This window comes from Anser cygnoides, chromosome 4, assembly GCF_040182565.1.
Source record: "Anser cygnoides isolate HZ-2024a breed goose chromosome 4, Taihu_goose_T2T_genome, whole genome shotgun sequence".
Lineage (NCBI taxonomy): Eukaryota > Metazoa > Chordata > Aves > Anseriformes > Anatidae > Anser > Anser cygnoides.
The window spans coordinates 77389474-77411493 of NC_089876.1; the positions used below are offsets into that span (position 1 = coordinate 77389474).

Below are 22020 nucleotides of genomic sequence, written 5' to 3' on the forward strand. Positions count from 1 at the left end.
TACTGATAGGATACTGCGAGGTGCAAACGGTTAAGAAGCCCAAGGATACAGGACAGCATTCCAGGAATACTGAACAGAAAATGAATGTTTGGGTCTGATCTTCAGCAGCTGTTTTCTTTAGGGGCAGGGAAAGCCCTGCACACAGAGCTGATAGAAAATACGCATGCCATCACTCTCGGGAGCCTGCAATGGAAAAGGCAAATCCGTAAATGTAAAAGGTGAAATCCTCGCTGAAGTGATGAGGAACTCCTGACTCAATCAGAGCTGAGTTTTTCTTTACATGCTTATTTCTGTTTAGTGTGTCAGAGTGAAAACGCAGACTTAGGCTGTAGTTTATTTCCATGGTTTTGATAGTGCTAAAGCCAGTATGAAAAGTTTTCTGTCCTGCTTTACTCTAGCTTCATAATCCTGCATAACAATTTGTTCCCTCCTTGGCTGTACTGAGGTAGCTGTATGGAGACACAGGTTATAAACCAGGTCACTGAACTGATCCTAAGGATTTTTTTAGGTGAGATGAGAGGAGACAGAAGATTTAGTTAGGAGTGTTTTGGCTTTTCTAAACCTAGATAATTTTACTGATCTGGATTATAGCAGATGCATCAGACAGTTACAGAAAGTACTAGAAGTAGGGGATAAACTGAAGTGGACTGGTGTTGCTGCCTGGGAAAATATGTTAAACGTGCCTTGAGAATCAAAAGCATTTGGTTGTTTCAATACTGCGAGTTCACAGTAAGCCTGTATCTGTACGGGTCCTATGACAATGGAAGTTTGATGCTGGTTCAGGTCTGGAAACTTCCCTTATAAAACTTTATTTTAAATAAATAAATAAATAAATAAATAAATCTGAATGGAGTAATGGTAGAAAAGTGTCAGCTTTCAGAATTTGCTGTATACTGCTCTGATGAAAAAAAAAAAAAAGAAGAAGCAGGCTTTTGAGAGAGCCTTTCTCTATAAATGCACATGCAGTGGGGGCTGTGTTACTTCTTTCTGATCTTGAAGAAAGGTGACCTGCAGTTTTGAGTGTACTATGCTAAACCTGGTTTTCTGTATCATATCTCAGTTGGCTTTATAGCCCTTTATCTTTTAGCTAAGCAAACACTTGAATATTTGCCATATCCCTGACATGATGTTTCTAAAACCTATAAATCAAAAGAAAAACTGCAAATTAGACTCAAAGTAGTTTTTGCTATTGAGGATGCTATTTGCTTTCAATAGATATGTACCAATACAGAGGCAAATACACCTCTGTTAATTACTCTTATTTTGTCTTCATGTATCTATTGATTAGGACATTTATCTAAAGAATAAACAACAGCATCTTGGACAGTGTTATCAAATGTGATGTAATCATGGCATACAGAGATTTAGTCATATGTTTTCCTAACTTTGTTATCTGGCAAACCACATCATTTTCTGTTTAAGTCTAGCCTTAGCTTTGCAGTATTTAACATTCTTTATTTTATAATAGCTTAGATGTGACTTATTTTGATGTGTTTAGCTTTTTTATGTAATTGATTGGGACAGATGATGTTACTTAACTGTCATCTAGTCATTTAAAACCTGTGGGAAAGCATTATATTGACTGAATTTTATTATAGGATGAGTATATAAAATTGATTTAGAGTGATATGAGGTTCATGTTCTCCATGCAACACTTTTTACTATAAATGCTCATTCATACTGGCTTGAATTTTTTCTATCAACCAGGCAGAGAATGCCTTTTTTTTTCTTTTGTATTTTACAAAGCCAAAGGTTCGACCTGCAGTTAGAGTAGGCAAAATGCTACACCATCGCGTATCTGGTCTTTGGAAACCCCAGGGTCTGCTCTAGCTCCTACTGAAGTCACTGGGAGTTTTGCCACAGATTTCAATAGGACTGGGAGGAGAGCCTATGTTTATCGTTAACTGAGATATACTGAAGCTCTGTTCACAGTGAATTAGAAGGACAGGTCTGAATTGTTTCAGAGGTTTATTATGTGCAGGCTGCAATTCCAGAGAACCTCTGTTTACAGGAGGAAAAAAATTCTGCATTCCTTGTACAGTCAGAATTTCCACTGAAGTCAATGAAATCTCTGCCCTGAGTAAGAATAAACACTTTTGACCAAAGAAAATGATTTAATGAAAAACAAGCACATTAGTGAAGTGCCTGTTGGCTGTGTTCCTGTATTTTCTGTCATTTGGATCTGAAGAATTATCAGGGTAATGGTAGTAAGCTTCGGTTGTTGTGTTTCTTACTGATGGTCACTTTACAGTGACTGCATTGCCTTTCTTATGGAGAGTGTTTAAGCAAAAAGAAAGAGCAGGAGAAGCTATTTAACTGCATTGTCAGGCAAATCCTGGTTGATTCAAAAGATGCTGTCCTGCCCTCACTTCCTTTCTTGTTGCTTTCTGTTGAGAACCAGATCCACCATGTACCTGCAAATTTATCTATGCCAAGGATCCAAGTTTCTGAACAGCGTGGACTTTGGGGAATTTTTTCCCTTTGAACATCCCAGTCAGACATAGCCTGGTCCTAAACACTTTTCAGGTATGAATATGCTGAACTTGGTGTCTGAACAATTCTATCATCATGAATTTACTTCTTAATGCTCTTTCAAGATGATTATTTTGTGATAGGCATGCCAAGTCCTACAATACTTGGCCAGCAAAAATTTCCAATCACAATTTGAAGGTTTGTGACTAACTTTCTGTTGAAACAGAAAATAAAAATAGATGTTTTAAATGAAGCAGATTAGAATTAGAAATTAATTTGTCTTCCCTACTAACCCTAAATCGTCAGAGGAAGTATAGCATCCTAATTTGCTCCATAACCATGTGATAGTATTTTGAGTACCTTCTTTGTCAGGGTCTTAGCAGCACTGATCCCTCTGTGTCTTTCTCCTGCGATGGGAGCCAGTCACATTCTGTAGCAAAAGTAATACAGTAGGGAAGTCCACAGGAGGTGAGGAGTGGGATGGAATTATTCCCATGTGTTTTAGACTGTTTATCAAGCTTACTGGTCTGATGTACAGGAGAAATGATGTTCCTAAGATACATGTAAACCCTGTCTTTGAAGGCAAAAGCAAGTGCTTAGAATTTGTGGAGAAGCACCGTTTAAAAAAATAAAAAATAAAATTACAAAACTGAAAAAGTAATTTCAAATTGGAGGTGATATACTGCACATTGAGAGCAAGAGATGCTAAGAAAACAAAAGACTTAATTTGAAATACATTAATTTTTCCACAGTCTGTATTATTCTATGTCAAATGTACTGGGAACACAAATCTGCATCTGCATTGATTGGATGAATTTCAAAGACCTTTTACCTGCTCTCTGTTTGTGTTGCCTCATATCTTTATGACATGGAATGAACTGCTTGGCGCCACGTTGCTGTTATCCATTAACCATTCCTGTTTTCCTAATCATCTTAGACTCCATCTTTCTCTGTCCTATCTGTTATTGTCTTCTGCAAAGAGATGTGATGTTCCTGTAGCCTGTTCTGGTTTGCATGACATGATTTGTGTTTCTGCCTACAAGGGTTTCTCTACTGAACCCTGTACATTATCTTCCCCCAGCGCCCCCCTCCTCTGTAACCAGGAGAAGAGGGTCATACATCTGTAAAATGACAGCACTTATGAAAAATGGGAGTTTGGTACACATGGCTCTCATCAGACACAGACTCATCTTCCATGCCACAGACACTACTTGTTTCCTTGCAATGCAGACTGGAGCTGGAAACACAGGAAACACCTAATAAATTGCTTGACCTATCAAATTAACAAGTCATTAAGAAACTATTTTGGTAATCAATGAGCAAAGCAGAATTGTTTGCTTTCTGGCAGAGCAAGAAGAATGCATGGAGATGGGGCCATTTTTTTTCTTCATCACTGTTCTATAAACAGCGTTTAACTGGATTGTTTGTTGCAATACATGGAAAAATGTGAGAAATCTATTTTTAGAATTAGAACTCTTAAAACTAGAGGTGTGCATTGGCTTAAGTTTGTGGCAGAAGTACAGCAATCAAAGAAACTTGGGTATATGATGCTTAAGTTATGGCATTACTGTCTCTGGTGAAGGTGTTAATAGTGCTGATTATAATAAGTGCATAACAGAAATAAAATTTTCTGGTTTTGAGATGAGTACAAGTTGAAGTCTCTGTAGTCCCTAATCATTCAGCCTAGCACAAAAAAAATCCAAAGAAGCATAAAATTTTGCAGTTCTCATCTAAAGCACCTAATTAAAATCAAAATAAGTAATTATCAATAAATCAAGAAGCAGCCATTTTCTTCTGTCTGATGTGGCCTGAGATGCAGAAATACGCTGGCTCTTATTTCTGTTTAGAAAAGGCACATGCCTGGGGCTGCTGAAAAGTCTTGGTGATGTCTGTGAAAGCAACTGCCAAGGATAGTTGGAGCACATGCTCCCCTGTTGGCCTAAGGCAGAGAGGAGCTGTGAAGTGAGACCAGGGCATAAAAATATGAGACAGAGTGGAAACTTGCGATTGTTGCAGTGATATCTGTAACTGCCAAGGATGTTACGCTCATTTGAGCTTGTATTGACAGCAAGGAGCCAAAGCAGGTGTCATTTATGTTGTAAGCTTAATAGTAGACACCTACTTGAGTACCCTGTCAAATTGTGGGCTCAGTAATAATTAAATTATTTGGAAATTTAAACAAGGCCAGCAATCTTGCTGTTACAGTGACATCCTCTTGCCTTTCTTGGACATTTCTGTGGAGCTGAACTTCCTATTAATAATTAATAACTTCCCATAATAGTGGACCTTTAGTAAGTTTTCATCAAATCTGTAGAGCCCCTAAGACATTGTGCATCATTCCAGCTGATCATTTACTTCAAGCACTTTTTTTTTTCTTTATTAAATAGAAAGTCACAAAGTTGAAATGATGGTATGGAAGCAAATAGAGCTCTGTAGAGTACAAAGGTATTAACTAGGAATGTCATTTTCCCTCCACTGCCCTTCTGACAATGATAGGATGGAAAGGTTGCTGTTGAGGAGTAAATGGGATAATGCAGGAATCCTGAAAAAAATATAAATTCACATTGTTACAAAAATTTGCAACATGCAAATTTTCTTCTTATTTACTGAAAAAGGGATCGCTTTGAAAATGTTTGTTTGTTTTATCTAAACTCAGTTCTATGTTTGTAGTCCCAGTTCAGCAATGTATTTAAGCATAAAGATTTCAGTAACCTTTCCCAAGTTTTAAAACTCTGTATGTGCATAAGTACTCTCCTAATGCCAAAAACAGATGATAGGTTCATGTCCCTCTGTCTTTGTGTAAACTGTGGTCAGACACAAGAAATTATACCTCATGTGATTATTATAATAATTGAAAGTGGGAAGAATTATGATCGTGAAACTTTGCACTGAATTCCAGCTGGGATACGAAGATGGGTTACGCTGATGCTTGTTTACAAATGTCTAAACCTCGAAGTGCACCAGAGTCAGTGACTCATGGCCTCATCCCACACGTGCTGAATGAGCATTGCCTTTGTGAGTTGCTCATTAATGCAAATTCAGGATTAGAGCGCTTGTTATTTGCCAGTACTTCATCATTTTCGCTAGTTTAACAGTGTCAGAATTTAAAGCAAAATGCTTGAAAGAAAATACAACACACAGTTGTTCCTCAGAACAAAATGCCTTGCATATTAGAAATTAGCCATGTTACTTATTGCAACAGTGTATGCTTGGATTTTCTCTGGGAGAACTTAAATATTATATTGTTGCAGAACATACAAAGACACATTACAATTTCAGAGTATTAAGCAATGTATCACTTTTTAAGAGGAAAAATACTGAAAAAAAATAAAGTAAAATAAAACTATTTGCCAACTGTAGCATTTAATCAGCATTTTGTAAGAACAGTTTGTGCAAGTAAGCACTGAGTTATGGTAATTCAGTTTCTATTCTCCAGAATATTCCAACCACAAATTGTGTATGATACTCATTACTGTAACATTTGTTTGAAGCAGGATACCTTCATGTAAGATGAATGAATACATTTAAAAAATACGTGCATCACAAAAATGCTAAAAGTTGTTTGCCTCCATTCTCAAATTCTGACTGAAAGACACTACAAATCCTGTGGTATCAGAGCAGGTGCTATCAGATAACCAAGATTTGACTTCTAGTCTTTTGTGTAATAAAATCACATTTACTCTTTTTTTAAATCTACAGAATGATTGAGAAATAATTAGTGTTTTCCTTAAAAGAGCAGAATCAAAAATAACTCCTACATTTGCATTCCAAATTCTTCCTTAGTTTAGAAATATTCCTCCAAGGTTCTGTTTATAACAGTAGTAGTAGTTCACTTATTCATAATTCTACTTTTCAGAAAGATAAATGGCTCTAGATGAACATTTTCCAGTTTCCTCAAGAAAACCTCACTCATATCCAGACATTGTTCTCAACAGCAAAAGTCCAGGTTAACCATATAAACAGCTGATAGGAGAGCAATGAAAATGTTATTTGAACTTAATTTTACTTAATAGTAACAGTAATAATAGCCAGTTCTTTTGCTTTTTGCGTTATGCCATCGTTTCGCTAACTTTAATGCTGCCTGGTATGTTACTGTTTAGTTCATGGGAGTTTATGTATTTCTGAAGACAACCACTGGTTTAACAGATGTTTGTTTTAAAAGAGTTCCTTAGCAGTATAAATTATAGTAGACTAAATTGCTCATTTAAGGGCATGACAAAGTGACTTTCAGAGCATGCTCTGGTATGCGAAGCAAGCAGGGTAAGTGCAAAAAGCAGTTCTTGGGTCTCTATGAAAAAAAAGTCCTCTTCCTATGTTTTAGAAAGGGACTCTGTCATACAAAAGTTATGCCTCCTGCTAAAGTAGTTGAACCAGCTGCGTCCCATGTGCTGAAAACACTCTTGTCTCTTATTTCTCCTGTTCAATTATTGTGTCTATAAATTGCAGTGGGCCACCTGTGCAATGCACTCATCCAGAATAGCCCCAGAGGAAGCATTAACATATCAAGGCTCATAAAGCACAAATCCTTAAATGTAAAAACTGACACTTTCATCCTACTCCAGCCTACATCTATATAGACATTAAAACAGAAAGGACTAAAGAATATTTTACTATGCAATTTGAGGGCCCTGCTCTCCTCTCACTGAGGTCACCAGCAGAACTCTCGATTTTTGTTTGGGAATGGGATCAAACTATAAAAAGCATGAATTCTGGTTACACGTTTTAGAAACTTATTCTGACTTCTGCCATCTATCAAGTTTGATGATCCTATAAAATTTTGAAGAAAAAAAAAAAGAGGAAGACTTCTGTTCTTGACATTAACCATATTTTTTGTTATTCTCAGTCTAAAAGAATTAAATCAGATCTCTCTGGGAAAAAGGGGTCTCTGGGTTTGGACTAGCCAGAGGAAAAACATCTTCAAATTAACAAAACAAGGGCATGCTGCTTCCAGCTCTAACACTGCCCCTTTATAATAGGTTTAAGAACAAGTATTCTTGTCTTGACACATCAAGGACCAACCAGCAAATATAGAGACTGTTTTTTTTTCCCTGGTAGAGCCAGGGGCCAGAGTGTAAAGCTGGCAGTTTTCCAGTTACTGCAATCTGCAGCATAGGTAACTTTTACCTGGGAGAGTTCAAGATGAGACCTACTAATTTCAATAATCTTGAACAATGTTCTTAAGAAAAGAATCTCTCTAGATAAGCAGTCATTATTCGTAAATATCTAAAAATCTCTCTCTCTTTTCTTTCCTCTCTTTAATTGTATGTGATCTCCAGTGCATACATGGTATCATTGATCAGTAAATAACAGTAATAGTTGTATTATGGGGACTGCATTTCTCTTGTTTAGGCATAGGTTGGTAAGGCATCCTTCTGCTCCACTCCATTCCCATCTCTGGATATATGTATGCTTTCCTCAAGGCCGGTGTATGGTTATGCATTCTTAAGCACCTCTTATGGAAGTATGATATGATATGCAAGTGTTGTGTTTTGAGGGAAATGAGCTTGGAAATAGATGCTGCAGCTCATGGCTATGTTTATGGAAAGAAGAAAAATCAGGGCAGGCATCTCAGAAAGTCAGCAATTGGGTGATGCAGAACTTCAGAAATAAAAGAAGACGCTAATAAAAAAATAGGGTTTTTTTGTAGCTGATCATAAGGACTTCATACCTAAGAACACAGTCCTCTCTTAATTTCCGGTTAGGATTCCATCTAAACCAGTTGCACAGCTCTGACCTCAGAACTGTTGTTCTTTCCAAATTAAATCTGTCACTGGCAATGTATTCACGTTTCTGTATTTTGCACAGTCGTATGTTGGAGTGGCAGACTGTTTGCTTCAACACTTCACTGTTTGATTCTCTATTCTTTCGTGGTGTTTTATTTTTTAGATTCCCTAACTCCAACTCTAAGATAGTTCCTAATGCATCCACACATTACAGACCTTTTCCTCTCTGCAGCGTAATTAGACCTCTGACCTTCTATTCCCCAAAGTTAAAGAAATGCCAAATTGCTTCATTATGTTTATATATTGGTCCAATGAGATTTGAATTTTCTCTGGCTATCCATATCTTCCTTTTTATTTCCTGTTTACTAGCATCATATAACTTTTTGTGATATCTAGTGCTCTTGGAAGAGGATATATTTTTTGTCAGAGAATTTTATTTACACAATGGTTTTCTCTTCTCTCCATAAAATTATCTTCAATATTAACCAGTGTGAATTAGTCAGTATCATAAAACCTAAGGAAAGGAGAAAGAGAGTAAAAAGTCCAGTAGTGTTAAGATTCCATGGTCTTGAATCTAAATCCAACATGCATGTGCTCCATATTACTTACATGACTAACCTCTGTCCTCAGTGCATTACCAAACCCTTATTTTTCAAGGGTACCCTTGCAAAAGCTTCCACAGGAAAACTTTCCTAATTACATATAGAAAACTATCCACAAGTAAATACATTTTTGCTGAAGAAGAGAAAGTCAGTAAAAGTCTTCAGGGAGAACAGCCTTCATTCAGTAAAGGATGCAAAGCACATTTTTTCAACTTTAATACATATTGTTACATCTGCTAAATCAAGTTCTACATGAGCATTTATTGTGGCTGCGAAGCATGTGTACCATGATGAGGATCTTTATCCTCAACTCTGATTTCAGGAAAAAAAAACAAAAAGAAAAAAAAAAACTTCTCCACCTCATAATATATTCTTGTGCTTGCTTCATGTTCATGGTGTAAAAAGGTGGCCTCAAATATTGACAGTAGTAAGAGTTCTGTCATTCATTCAGTGAATTGAACCCCTGAGCTACTGTTCCTCTAGCCTCTGAGAAGAAATGCGTCTAAGACATGGCCCAGATCCATTTCTCTGTGGTCATTCTAGGTTCTTCTCTTGGTATTCACCTTTCCATAAATTTCTAACAGAGTCTTGTAGCAGGCTCTGGTCACTTTTTTCACTGCTTAATCCCATGTTTCACCTAGTTAAGAAGAGCATATACAATCAGAAGAATTGGTCATCTTTTTGCAAAATATACTGCAGTTCAAATGCTACTTTTGGGGCACAAACTGTGCAATATCCTGTGACCCTTACCAGAATGCAAGGTCAGACTAAAATGATGATAATGGTCCCTTCTGGGCTTAAAATCCATTACACTATTTCCATTATTTGTAGCTGCATGAGAACAGCAGTGTGTGAACAGACACAGCAGTACACTAACAACAACCTGTTAGCTCAGGCGTCTTGAACCAGTGGTAGTTCAGCCTTGATTTGCCTTGGAGGTCAACCTGCAGGCATTGTTCTCAATGGAGTGCTTTTTAGCACAGGGGTTTTCCAACTGCTACACACTGATTCTTTACTACCTTCTTTTAAAATTCACCCCGTTTTTCGTAACTCTAAGAGGAACCACTGGCCTTGCCGTCTTAGGAGTGCTACAGGTAGGGTTTGAAATTGTATTGTATTGGTAATACAAAGTAATCGATAAAAATGTGTACCCATCTCTTTGAGGCTTTTCTCTGTGTTGAGTCTGTAGTTGTCAATTTGTAATATAGTAAAAATATAGTTTGAATTTCTGAAGTTCTCTGAAATTAGGTTTGGAAGAGAAGTCTTGCCTTTAGTTGGCTAGAAAAAGTATAACTTGTCTACAAATATCTTGATCGTGTTTGCAAAATTTATTGCTGAGCTGAGAATAATTTCTTGCCTTTCACTTTGAGCAGTTACCACATATCATTTGCAAAACATTTGTACTTATCATGATCGAACTTGTGAATGTCTGATTATTCTAAACTTAGCATTGTTTTTTATGGAGATTTAGAACTCAAAACAGACTGAAAATTGATCTACATGCTAAACATATTGCATGGAAATTGGTGTGGAACTTGTAACAGTAAGATTACAGTCCAGTTCCATGAGATCCTCTCTAGACAGCTGCAGAGGGAAAGAAAAGGTTTAACACATGGCAGAAAGATGTGCGGTATGAATAAGTGTATTTTTAAGGGGAAAGGTGTAAAAAGTATTTGTCTCTGTTTTATAGCAATAATATCCCAGAGAAACTAAGCCATATTCTCATTTCTGGTATTTGTTCTGTTCATGAAATCTGCCTTTTTTTTTTTTTTTTTGGGGGGGGGGGGGGGGCATTTCTGGGAATAAATAATACCAGAGGGTGGGTGGACAATGTCAAAGTGACCTTCTTGATGATTGTATCTTAACTGCAACTGCTTTTAAGCAAGCAGTTGTACCACTTCTCTGAATATCTTCTCTTCCCATAATTTGGCAATGGTATAATGGGAAGTACCAAACTTTACATGTAGAATTTTTCAGATCTGAATTTGCATTTTTTGTTGGTAACTACTAAAGAAGTATTTACGTGAATGAAAGCAGCTTCCTCCCTGTTTCACTAACCTACTACAATGGAGAAAACAGACAATATGCTGTCAGCTCAGTGGCTCAACCTGCCATACTCTTTTACAGCTTAGTGTCTCCAAGTCAGTCACTTTTGTCCCAGTATTGCAAGTCATAACTGCGCTGCATGTTTTTATTGTCAGCTGCATGTTTCCCTCATCCCAGGAAAGGAAAGTGCTATGAGCATTCATTCTTCCGCGGTCAACCACTGACAGAGAGCAGTGAAGCCACATGGCAAGCCTAAAATATTTAGGCAGCTAGTTCCTGCTCACTGTACCACAATCTGCTGTGTGGATTGTACACAACTTTTTCATCTGCAGGTGCCTTTTGCCAGAAAGTCCCAAAAGCTGTGTAAAGAGTAATAATAAATGGAGGGTAGAGTTTAATGAAAGAAATGATGACCAGTTGTAGAGGGCAATGCCAACCAGAGGTAATTTGGTCAGTGTAGAGCCCACCTAATGTGCTTGCTGGCCCTTTGTCAGCATCCTATGAGGTACCTGTTTAAGCCATGCATGTGCTGCTCACAGCCTTTTCTCTGTAACTGCAACAGCAAGTGTTTGGAAGAATAGCAAAAAGACACACACAGAATAACACAATACAAAACAAACAAAACGAAAAAAAAAAAGGAGCGTTACTGGAAACAGCACTTTATGGGTAATACTGTTAACAACACACTATATGGGTGTCAAAAACATGTACAAGCTACCTGTAGCTTGTATGTTAAATCAGCAAGGGTAATGACAAAAACCTTACAAAATTAAAATTCAAAGTGTCATTCAGAATTTGCTTATAGAAAAAACTTTTCCAAAAATTGTAAAATAACACTGCTATAAGACAGTGTAAGAAAAGACTGGGCCTCAGGTTTTCACTATGAAGGCATCTATGGTTTCTCCCTTTTGAGCAAGAGGCACTAGCTGATGTTCTGAGAGGATCGTATGGCTGAATATAATACCTTGGAATCACTGGGTCCTTAGTAAGATTGCTGACGCTCTGCACTGGGGAATTTGTATGCAAATATCATTATCATTTTCTCCAGTAACAATGTATTTGCTATGTTATGTTGCGCTTGTATTACCAAAAAAAAAAAAAAAAAAAGTTAATGTCATTGGTGATCAGAGTCTGGTCCTGGTGAATATTTAAGCTACAAATTTGGCCTCAAGAATCCGTCAAACTGATATTCATCAATCTTTGAAGGAATCTGGGGCAGATACAAACAGAGATAAGGGCAACTCCAAGCACTCAACATATCCCATGATATATTCCATGCACTCTGTTCACGTATTTCAAGTGTTGGGCATTTGAAACCTGGATACAGTTCTAAAATTTATAAGACTTCAGTCTGACTTCAAAAGATCTTGAGTGAAGTATTTTGAGAGTTGTGGGGTTACTCTGACATAAAAGTAAAATGAAGCAATCTCAACCTAATCCTGTCAAAAATCATGCAAAAGAGCACTGCAAATATAATCTTTTCTACTTCAGTGAAATTATAATATGAATGTAAACTCAAAGCAGAATGAAGGCAAGAAATTTTTGTATCGGTACGACTCAAAATTCAGTTGCAAAAGACTTACAGCCAAGCCAAATAAACAAACAAACAAGTAGAAGCACTGAACTCTGAGTAGTTTGTGAGGTGCACACTGAGATTCTGTAGTTATCTACACAGTAACAAAGAGTTATCTTAAATTAATATCATGACCAAAGTTCAGGTTCATATGTTCAGTGCTCACGAGTCTTTTGGGTCATCTAGAGGTTGGGCTATGGCTTGGCCACACTTAACGCATTTCAGAGTTTTTCCATTGTTTTCAGTAGATTTTTCTGTATGTATGTTTGCTGTATGTATATCCACCTATTATAACAGGTTTATAATTCTGGTCTTCCTTAGAAGTGAGAGATAATTTTCTTTGTTATATATTATACACAGTACATATGGTTTATTTGTCTAGTAATTATGACCACTTTCTAGTGTGTTTCAGCTGGCATTGAACTGGTCAGTCTCCACGTCCTGAGATACAGCCATGGGCTAGTAAGATTGTCCTTAGGAAGATTTAAGAAAATAGCTCCATTTCTTCATTAGTCACTATAAACACTGAGCTGTCCCTCTGTGACCTCTAGCTGCTCTTAGTTACACATGTGAATGGAGATGAAGTTTGAGACAGAAATCCTCTTTTGTAGCACAGCGCACCTGCCATTTCCATCAAGCAGCAGCAGCTCTGCAGAAAGCAGTAAATCTGTCAGAGAGATTGAGTAGTGGATGGCACCAGTGGGTTTACATCCAGCTATTTTGAGTCAAGCAGCAAAGTGATTTTTTTCCCCTCTGAATTGACATAATGCTATGCTAAGAAAACAAATTCCTTTAGTATTTCTCGTTCAGTCCAGCCTGCAGCAGACTTCACATTCTAATTGCTTCCATTTGCTATTCCCTGTTGTTAAAAAGTTTAGATTTTTACAAACAGGTTTCTTGTTTCCCAGCACACTGCCCAAGAAGTAGATGCCTATTTGACTTTATTTTCAAATACCTTCTGGTTACTGAAGACAGGCATAGAAACCAGTGAGTTTAAATGAAGTTCATGTAGTAGACATATAAAGTATCAGTGTTTCAGAGAATCTAAAGAGCTCCAAGCCATGGACCAGGCAGGTCCATATTCAATGAGGAATCTCAGAAACACAAGCCTTATGTGTCTTCAGTTAGACTCCAGTGGACTCTATTCACGCATCTAAAGGCTGTGTAGCTGTGGCACCAGGCTTGAAATTTGCAATACCTAATTTTAAGAAACAGAAGCAAAACAGAAAAAAATGAGAAAAACATGTCTGAATGGTAATAAGTGATAATCACAAGATACAGAATTTACTATAGCATCAAGCCGGATACTGAAGATCTAAGCTACTTAAGGATACCAACGTGCTTTCATGAAAATTGTATGGTAAAAAGGCAAGCCTTAATAGGGTCACTTCATATAATTATTATACGCTAAATAAGCTTTTCAAAATATTTATTTAAAAAAAAAAGGCAAAAATATCAGCTTAATTTAGTGACTTTTCTAGTGTAATTCTTCACCCAGAGACACCACATCTCTGCTGTCATGCAACTACAAAAATTATTTGCTTTTATTTAAAAATGTTAAAAGGTAAACCTTGATAAATACAGAGATAAATATGGCTTCCATGTTAGCATTAAAAATAGCCTAACTTGTATTTGCACAAAGAATCATAAACATTTCTCATTTACACAGGCATAAATGTGATTTACACTCATTACTGAAAGCCTTTACATTGCAAGAATAGTAAAAATGTTGGCTAGATGGACCTTCTATTTGGATGAAAGGATAACATAATATTTGCATGTACATTGCAAGAATAGTAAAGGTGTTGGCTAGATGGACCTTCTACTTGGATGAAAGGATAACATAATATTTGCATCTTCATCCGTTCTTAGCTAATCTAAACTTCAGATAACACTTGCTGTGTGGTTGTCTTAATTAAATGAGCACCTGAAAACTAGGCACAGATTTCATCCCTTTTGATCAGAAGGGGTCCCAACAGTGACTGCACAGTCACTAGGAATTCTTCAGAGGTGAAGAAAAAAACACAGATTGTTAATTTTTTCTTATAAATGTGAGTTTGAGTTATGGTAGAAACTAAATAATATAGCAGGTCTGTTAGGTCTGGTCTGTTTGAGCATATATAGTGCTTTAAGAAAAGAAAGCTCCCTGCTAAGGAAAGTGAAACAGAAAGAGCAAAGGACCAGTTTAAAAAAAAAAAAAAAATAATAATTACTCTTTGTGTTTTAGCTTATTTTCTATTCACTCTTTCTAATGTCTCTTTGTACTACATTCAGAGTGCTCTGATGGAGACTCCCTACCTAAGGTCAGATTGAGGTGGTTTACAATCATTTTTCAAACCTGTTCTGGCTTTTGGAGTGAGAAAACAATCTATTTCTAGAAACAGCTAAAACTGTTTAGGAGAAGATTTTATTTTGTTCATAACCTCTAGTATGATAGCAATCCAGAAATATCTATGTTTTACATACTAACAGTATCTCATTCTTCAGTATAGAAAATATCGACAAGTCTGTATTTCATGGATTTACACTGACTTCTACATAGGAACAGAAAATATTTGGACTTTTTTAATTTGTACTCTTGTGTTTTATACAGGAAGAAAAAACATGTTAAGGGTGTTGAAACCAGTGTTAACTGTAAATACAAGAAACTCTTCCAGTCTTACTACAAAGGCTGTGTGCAAGAAAAATAAGTAAAACCTGTAGGAACTGGATTGTTTCTGCTTTTAGCACCAAGGTAGGATCTCCGAAAGCATTTCCAGTTCCAATTCTTCAGAATTTAGTTTTGACTGAGAACAGGGTTTGATACTGCTTAATGCCCCAGTTTTTAAGAATTAAGTTTTTGTACATGCATTATTAGCATGCTGAACTGTAGCCGAATGCAATGCTACATCCTAAAGTTCTTTCTGTGATCTCATTGAAAAAATCTCAGTCCACTTTTGTGAAAAGCAGTGAAAAGTCCCTAGCAAGCTTCGAAGACAGACTATTCATGACCCCTACAGAAAGTCAGGTAGGATCTGCCTGTTTTAGATGGGCCATCTTCCTCCTGATCCTCAGCAGGACTGAAAAAAAAAATCAGGAATATTAGCAAGCCTGTTTCCAAAGACAGGAAATATAAAATTGGGAGGTTTAAAAGGCCTGAGTGTCACAGCTCTTTGTTATAGTGTGAAGAAATAAGAGGCAAAGTTCTGTTCTTGAGCGGATATTCAGTCTTGAGGAAGAAGTTATTCCCAAGAGGGCAGGAAGGTAGAAAGCTTTCTTTCAGGTAAGAGATAAAAAGAATGTACTATGTAAGTATTGTCTAGTACAGCTTCTCTACACACCCCAAATCTGGGGATAGACATTCCACGTGATGATGATTTGTATTCAAAACTGAAAGGATACAGCTAGTTTTGGACACCCCATCCATATATGCAAACTGAAAAAAAGTGGAAGTTCATACATAGGGTAGTAGGCTGAGTCCGCTACTAATAAGAACCAATAACAAAGAGATAATAAACTTTGAAACTCTTATGAAACCTACTATTCTGTTATTCTGTGATCATGCTAATAATTGTATGCACATTTCATCCAGGAAGCTGAATCTTAATCAAATAATAATGTGTATCCTCTTTGAAATGCCTCTTCATTTTGCTTTGAAGTGCCAGACTGCAACCAGAAGAGTACTTCTGCGTTTCTTACTTGACCTGCTCCCATCTGCTACCATCCAAAACTGACTTTCTCTGCCTTGCTTTTTTCATCTCCTCCCTTCCTTCCTACTCTCCCCAAGTATATTTTTAAGATGAATATATGAGCAAACTTTTGTCCACCTGGTAGGGCAAAGACATGTCTGTTGCATCAAGCTTCCGGGTAAACAGTGCTGCCTCATGGATAACATATTTGAAAAGTAGGGAGAAAGATAATCTCCCTTTTATTGGCTTCATTCATATTGAAATGTACAATCAGAGTCAAAGTCTTAATCTTCACCTCACTTTCACAGCTGCTCAGCTAACCTTAGTGTGTATCCCAGCCCTCTGTGAGAAAGCAAGGCCCCTCTGATTGGATTAAAGGGCAAAGAAAGGGAATGTCATGTTACCCCTTTAGGCAGCCCAGGCTCTCAGAAGGAAGCTCAAATAACAAAAGGCGAGGAATCTGACCCAGCAAAAGCATGGCAGGCTCCAGCAGACTTCAGCCGGCTGCACCAGCTACGATGAGGTCACTTTTGACACTCTCTATGAGGTGACTTCTCAATTTGTACTAAATCCTCTTTTTTTCTGAACAGAAGGCAGGAGGAGGTCTCTCCATGTATTCCTACTGAGACAAACCAATCAGTCTCCCAAAAGGATAAGACAGAGCTTTGAAGCTCCCCTTGTAAGGCCTCCCATTCACAATTATCAGCTCCTAAAATGCTAAAGAAAAATATTAACTGCAGTTCACAACACCTATTTATCCAACAAAGTGTACAGAGAAACCTTTTCTCTTTTCCTAGTGCCTAAGCCTAGCAGTGCAGCTAAGGACAAGCTTCGGTGGCTTCCCCACCACATTTATTTAGTGCCTTACATCAGAAGTTGCTAATAATTAGCTTGTTGGGATCTAAGAGTATGCTCATTCCCAGCCAAAAAAAAAGGCTGGAAATTTGCCATTGTTCTTGATGAAGACATGAAAAGGGGAAAGACTCTGTAGTAACAAGGCCCAATCAAAAATAATTTCTTTAAAAATAATTTTTGTAATTCCCCAAGGTCAGTGGAGTAAACCCCCACACTTGAACACCCAACTCCAGTACTGATTCAGAAGTTCTTAGGGAGGAGTGTCTTGGTCAAACTCATGGAAATGTCATATGAACAGCTGTGAACCAAAAGCTGAGCTGAGCTGCAGTTGCTTGTAGCAGTAGAGTGCCTTTTTTACAAAGATCATTTTCTGAACTAAAATAAAACGGAAACTGAGCAAAAAGAATGCCTGAAACCTCACAAAACACGTAACTAACAGTCATGTTAGAGAAAGCCCAAACCTCTGCCTCCATTTTAGGTGGGGCTTGGGCCTACCTCAGCCCTCAGCTTGCCTAGGATATGGCAGATTTCAGTAATTAACAAATGTTAAACCTTGTCCCCAGAACTAATCCTTGCCTCAAACACATACAAACACTTGATACGGCAGGTCTATCATTACAAACACAGATCTGGCAGACAGAGATGCTTCTCTGAATTAATTGTGTTCAGGCCAGGTCTGGACAGACTCCAGTGGATAAATCCATTTCAACTAGCCATTTGTAAACCTATGCTTTGTTAAGGCAATCTTCAAGGGAGGCAGAATCCCTTCTATTCCAGGTCACCTTGATTTCTGCTGTAGGTCAAGTCTACGTAGTACCGTAATTACAAGTGTCCTGAGAATCCCTATGGGTTTGGCACCCAAAGCAGGATCAGGGTCACATTGCTGTAGATTTGTGCTGTCCCCCAGGTACTTTATTTTGTTGGCAGTTGTAGCTTTGAGACTCCAGGGCTTGCAGATGTGGTTTAAAACTACCCTTACCCTCCACTTTCTAATCTTGGGTGAAATGTTGATTAGATGGACCGAGGGATTAAGTATCAAAGTCTGCTTTTTACATTCAGCAGACTTTATAAGAAACCTTATTCAGTGGTACTAGGAAAAAGTGCAATCTCTCCTCCTCCATGCCTGCCCTTCATGACTGTCAGTAGACAAAATACCTAAAATCAGCAGCACTGCTTCCAGGAGGCAGCTGCTGTGGCAGCAGAAATGGAGATGTAGTTAGTGACATGTCGATTGGCTCCCTGCTGCTCTTTTTGACAAAGGAGACAAAGAGCCAGTGTTTATTTTCAAATACCATTTTTGCTGAGGTTCTAGAAAGATGGATGAACTGAAACCGACTTTGATTTGGAGCTAATGGCCCAAATCAATCACTATAAGAGGCCACTGCCTTACCTCAGGTAGAGCCATGAGCTGATGGTGTTTGGGGAACATACAAGCTGACAGCCTTATATTTGCTGATGTGTTTACCTCAGCCATAAACAAACTTTTAACAGATTGCCCTATTGATAGCTGGATTCTCAGTTTACTTTTATTAATAGTATATGTGTGAATAACTGGGAAAATATTTCCAACCTAAATAATTTTGATGGAACATAAAGAAACGGGGATCATATATTCTGTACAGCAGAGGAAAAAAATGCTTTCAGTCAAGCACATAAATTTGTACCTGCTGCCTTGTGCTAAGCTATAATATTGGCTTTCATGCAGAAATGAATAATAGCTTTATTCACCCTCTCTAGATTGCCCTAACATGCTACAACTTGATTAAGGGCATGAATTCAGGGCATGAATCTTCCTGATATAGTGAGATTATTGAAATTATCCCAAAAGAGCATGTTTGCTGCTCTGCATGCAAAGATCTTCCATTGTCTCCTTAAGAATACACAAGGCAGGTCAAGAGAAGCTTAATTAATATGGAATTAGCACAAGTCAATTTTTTTTTTTTTATTTTGTCTTTCCCTTTGTGGCCTTACAGCAGCTGGCAGTTAAAGGAGATCATGCTCATATAAGTGTATTGATCAAACATTATTAGTTAAAGCCTATTTGTATGCTGTCCTTAGGGTAGCAGAACAAGAATTCTATATAGCACGTAGTGCTAGGCAGAAAAGACCAACAGGTTTCTGCATTTTGGTAAGTCTGATTTAGGGCTAATAAGTAGCTGAGCTTTTCAACAGAGACAAGGCAGCAAAACAAGGCCATGGATTAACTCTGTAGCTACATGCTCTACATTGCAATCAAACAGCTCCCCCTTCCAAACCAGCATGTCTATGGAGGTTCCTTTAATATCCTTCAGTCATCTGTCAGGTTCCAGTACTTAGATTGCCGAAATAATTGGGTTCCTTTAATGTCATTTGTTCTCATATTTATTGGACAAAGATGATCAAAAACGGGCTATTCATCGAATTGATTGACACTGCACGCTTTGAATATCATATTACCGTTATGTCTGAGCTCTCAGGAGCCAAACTCAGCATTTGCCAAGAATTTATTTCTAATTATTTATCCATGTTGCATGACAGCAAAGGGATTCAGAGAAGATCATTCTGTCATCTTAACTATCCATTTCACTTCGTAGTTGTACCAGAATCATACTGAGGCAACTGAATTAATCCTCAGGTATTTAATGATGCTGTGCCATGCACAAATCCCATTGACTTAGTGGTTCCCCGTAGAAGGTACTGCACAGCAGAAGGAATCTTTGTTGGAATATGCCTTCTCAGCAGTCCATCGCCATGGTGGTGAAAATATAGCACATCCAAGAGCCTTGCAGACAATGGATTCAGGTTAATCAAATCTCTGATCAACTGCTGCAGTTGATTCATGCGTGTGGAACATTTACACTGAATTTGCAACAAATGCCAGAAGCATCTTCTTACATGGCACTGATTACCCTGCATACAACTAGATATTTCTCAGGACTTGTATGGTTCCTCACTAGCTTTGTCCTTAGATTTGGAAATGTACTTCTTTTAGTTAGCTTTATGGAAAATATCTCCTCCAGGTCATCAGCTCTTTGCAGTGGGTTCATTCTCATCATCAGAATCACAACAAACCATGATGTGAGTCATTGTGGGAAAAACAACAGATCTTTTTGGAGTGTAAGTGTAACAGCTATCACGTGTCTTTCACCAGCTGAGAAAATTAACCTGGACAGGTTAAGAAGTCCTCGTAATTCACATGAACACATATGCAAACACATGCCCATATTTCATCTCCCTCTCTCTCAGTTCAGTTCTTTACATCAGTGGGATTAACATTATGAGTAATAACTGAATTAATTTGACAGTAAACCCAAACTTAACAATGAACTTCACATCTAAATCAGTTTCACATCTCTATTAGTATGTGAAATGGTGAAATATATGAATATGTGAAATATGGTAGCCAAAAACTGCCACTAGCAAAACCCCTCCATCTTAAAAATTAAAATCCCTCCCCACTCTCATATCCCCATATAGATTATTTCTCTTTTCATCATTGCTGGGTAGCTCTTGTTTAGTAAATTGGAAATCTGATCACTGTACATTAGAACATTTACCTTGACCTATTGTTATGCAAAAAGAGAAAGAAGCAGTGTATAAAGAAGCTGAAAGAATTAAATCTCAGTGAAGAAGTGGAGCTAGGTTAAAATACTAACTAACAATAATCTATCTTTGATGTAAATTATGACAGCTTCAACTTCCAGATGTTTAAGGCTGAATTCTGCAAGTCCTGTAGTGCTTTACTAACACACTTTTCAAAATATTTTTTGATAAATTCCTTGTAAATATTTTATACTATAATGATCACTCGCTGCAGACTGATGTCAGTCATTTCCAAATGGTGTAGTAATACATCAACTTTTCACACACTTTGATTGTTATTAAAGGTTTTGTTGCTGTTTATGATGTTGTGGGAGATAGTTTATTTCTTTTCTTAGCTCTTTTCACAGTTGTTCAGAAATATTTTTTTTATTAATTTTCAAAGCAATTGATTTCATAATCAGAACCAAATTGCTTATTCAAAAAATCTTTAAACAAAAGATCTGCAATACCTTGAGTGAAACAGGGTAGAGTAAGTCTGAGGCTGGAACATACTAATGTAATTGGTTTTGGTCATCATTGGGATGCTGCTTTATATCATGAAATGCTCTCATTCATTTTCAGGAAACATGGCTTATTTTTATGTTAATGTTTTTCTTTTCTCCAAAGAGGTTCTATGAATTATCCCAAATAAATTAATGTGCTGACCTTCAGTCCCTAGAAACCAGACGCTGGATTACAGCTGTGCACGCCTTGAGAAGCTTAAATTTTACCGTTTGGTTAAGACGTAAGCTGCAAAATTTAGAGATGCCTGAACTTGACCTTCTAAGGAAATAGCAAAATTAGCACAAGATTTTTCCAGGACTATTTATACATCTCCTGAAATACAGAATAAAGCTGATCATTGCCTTTGAAGAGTATTCACAGACAAGGCAGAACCCTGGGTGTAGGAGAATAAAATCCTGCAGTTATTCTTTACGTTTAATGAAAGTAAAGCTCATATGGGTTTTCCTATACGTACTCAATCCAGCAGTGTTTTTACAAAGACACTAGTAGCAACTGAAAGTCACATCTTAGCTTTTAATACCTGTGCTAAGCTAGTGCTTTTTGAACAAGGTAGGTTATCCTGCCTCTGCTAGACACCTTGTCCTCATCAATACTTGGCCATACATGCTGTGGTTAGTAAGACCTTTAGCTGGTCAATGTTTAGAAAAGAAGTTAAACACCTAAAGAGGAGGACTGTAGCTTGTTGTGACTCAGCTGATATAGACATGACAATTCCCCTTGCATTCACACAAGCTCCTCAGATCCAAGACATGAATGCAAAGGGAAAAGTTGTTCCTTTCTCTCTAGAGAAGAAAGTATCATGTAGGTAAGCATCCTGTGGAAATTAAGGAAGGATTAAGGAGTAAAGTGGATTTTAGTCTTTTTATTTTAATAGTGATAAACTACTATACTTCCAGGAAAACAGGATGGGGAGAGTGGGGAGGAAGAATAGTTATGTCTGAGAGTTAAGTCTCCTGGGAATATGGTTGAGCTAGTGTGGCTAATGCCAGCAGATA

At 37.5% G+C, this 22020-nt stretch overlaps 1 protein-coding gene across 8 annotated transcripts in view; it reads left to right on the top strand.

Moving 5' to 3' along the window:
- The window catches only part of FAM241A (family with sequence similarity 241 member A), a 321403-nt gene that overhangs the window by 187410 nt on the left and 111973 nt on the right, over positions 1–22020 (top strand). Inside the window, exons 4-5 of one of the 8 annotated variants that reach the window (XM_066996449.1) lie at positions 2402–2526; positions 3554–4533. The exons of 6 other annotated variants lie outside the window; for them this stretch is intronic. In XM_066996449.1, coding sequence (XP_066852550.1) covers positions 2402–2485 — 84 coding nt within the window. In that variant the 3' untranslated portion in view covers positions 2486–2526; positions 3554–4533. Of the gene's footprint in view, positions 1–2401; positions 4534–22020 lie in introns of those variants that run through there. One more of the 8 variants, XM_013185343.3, reaches the window with a different exon arrangement.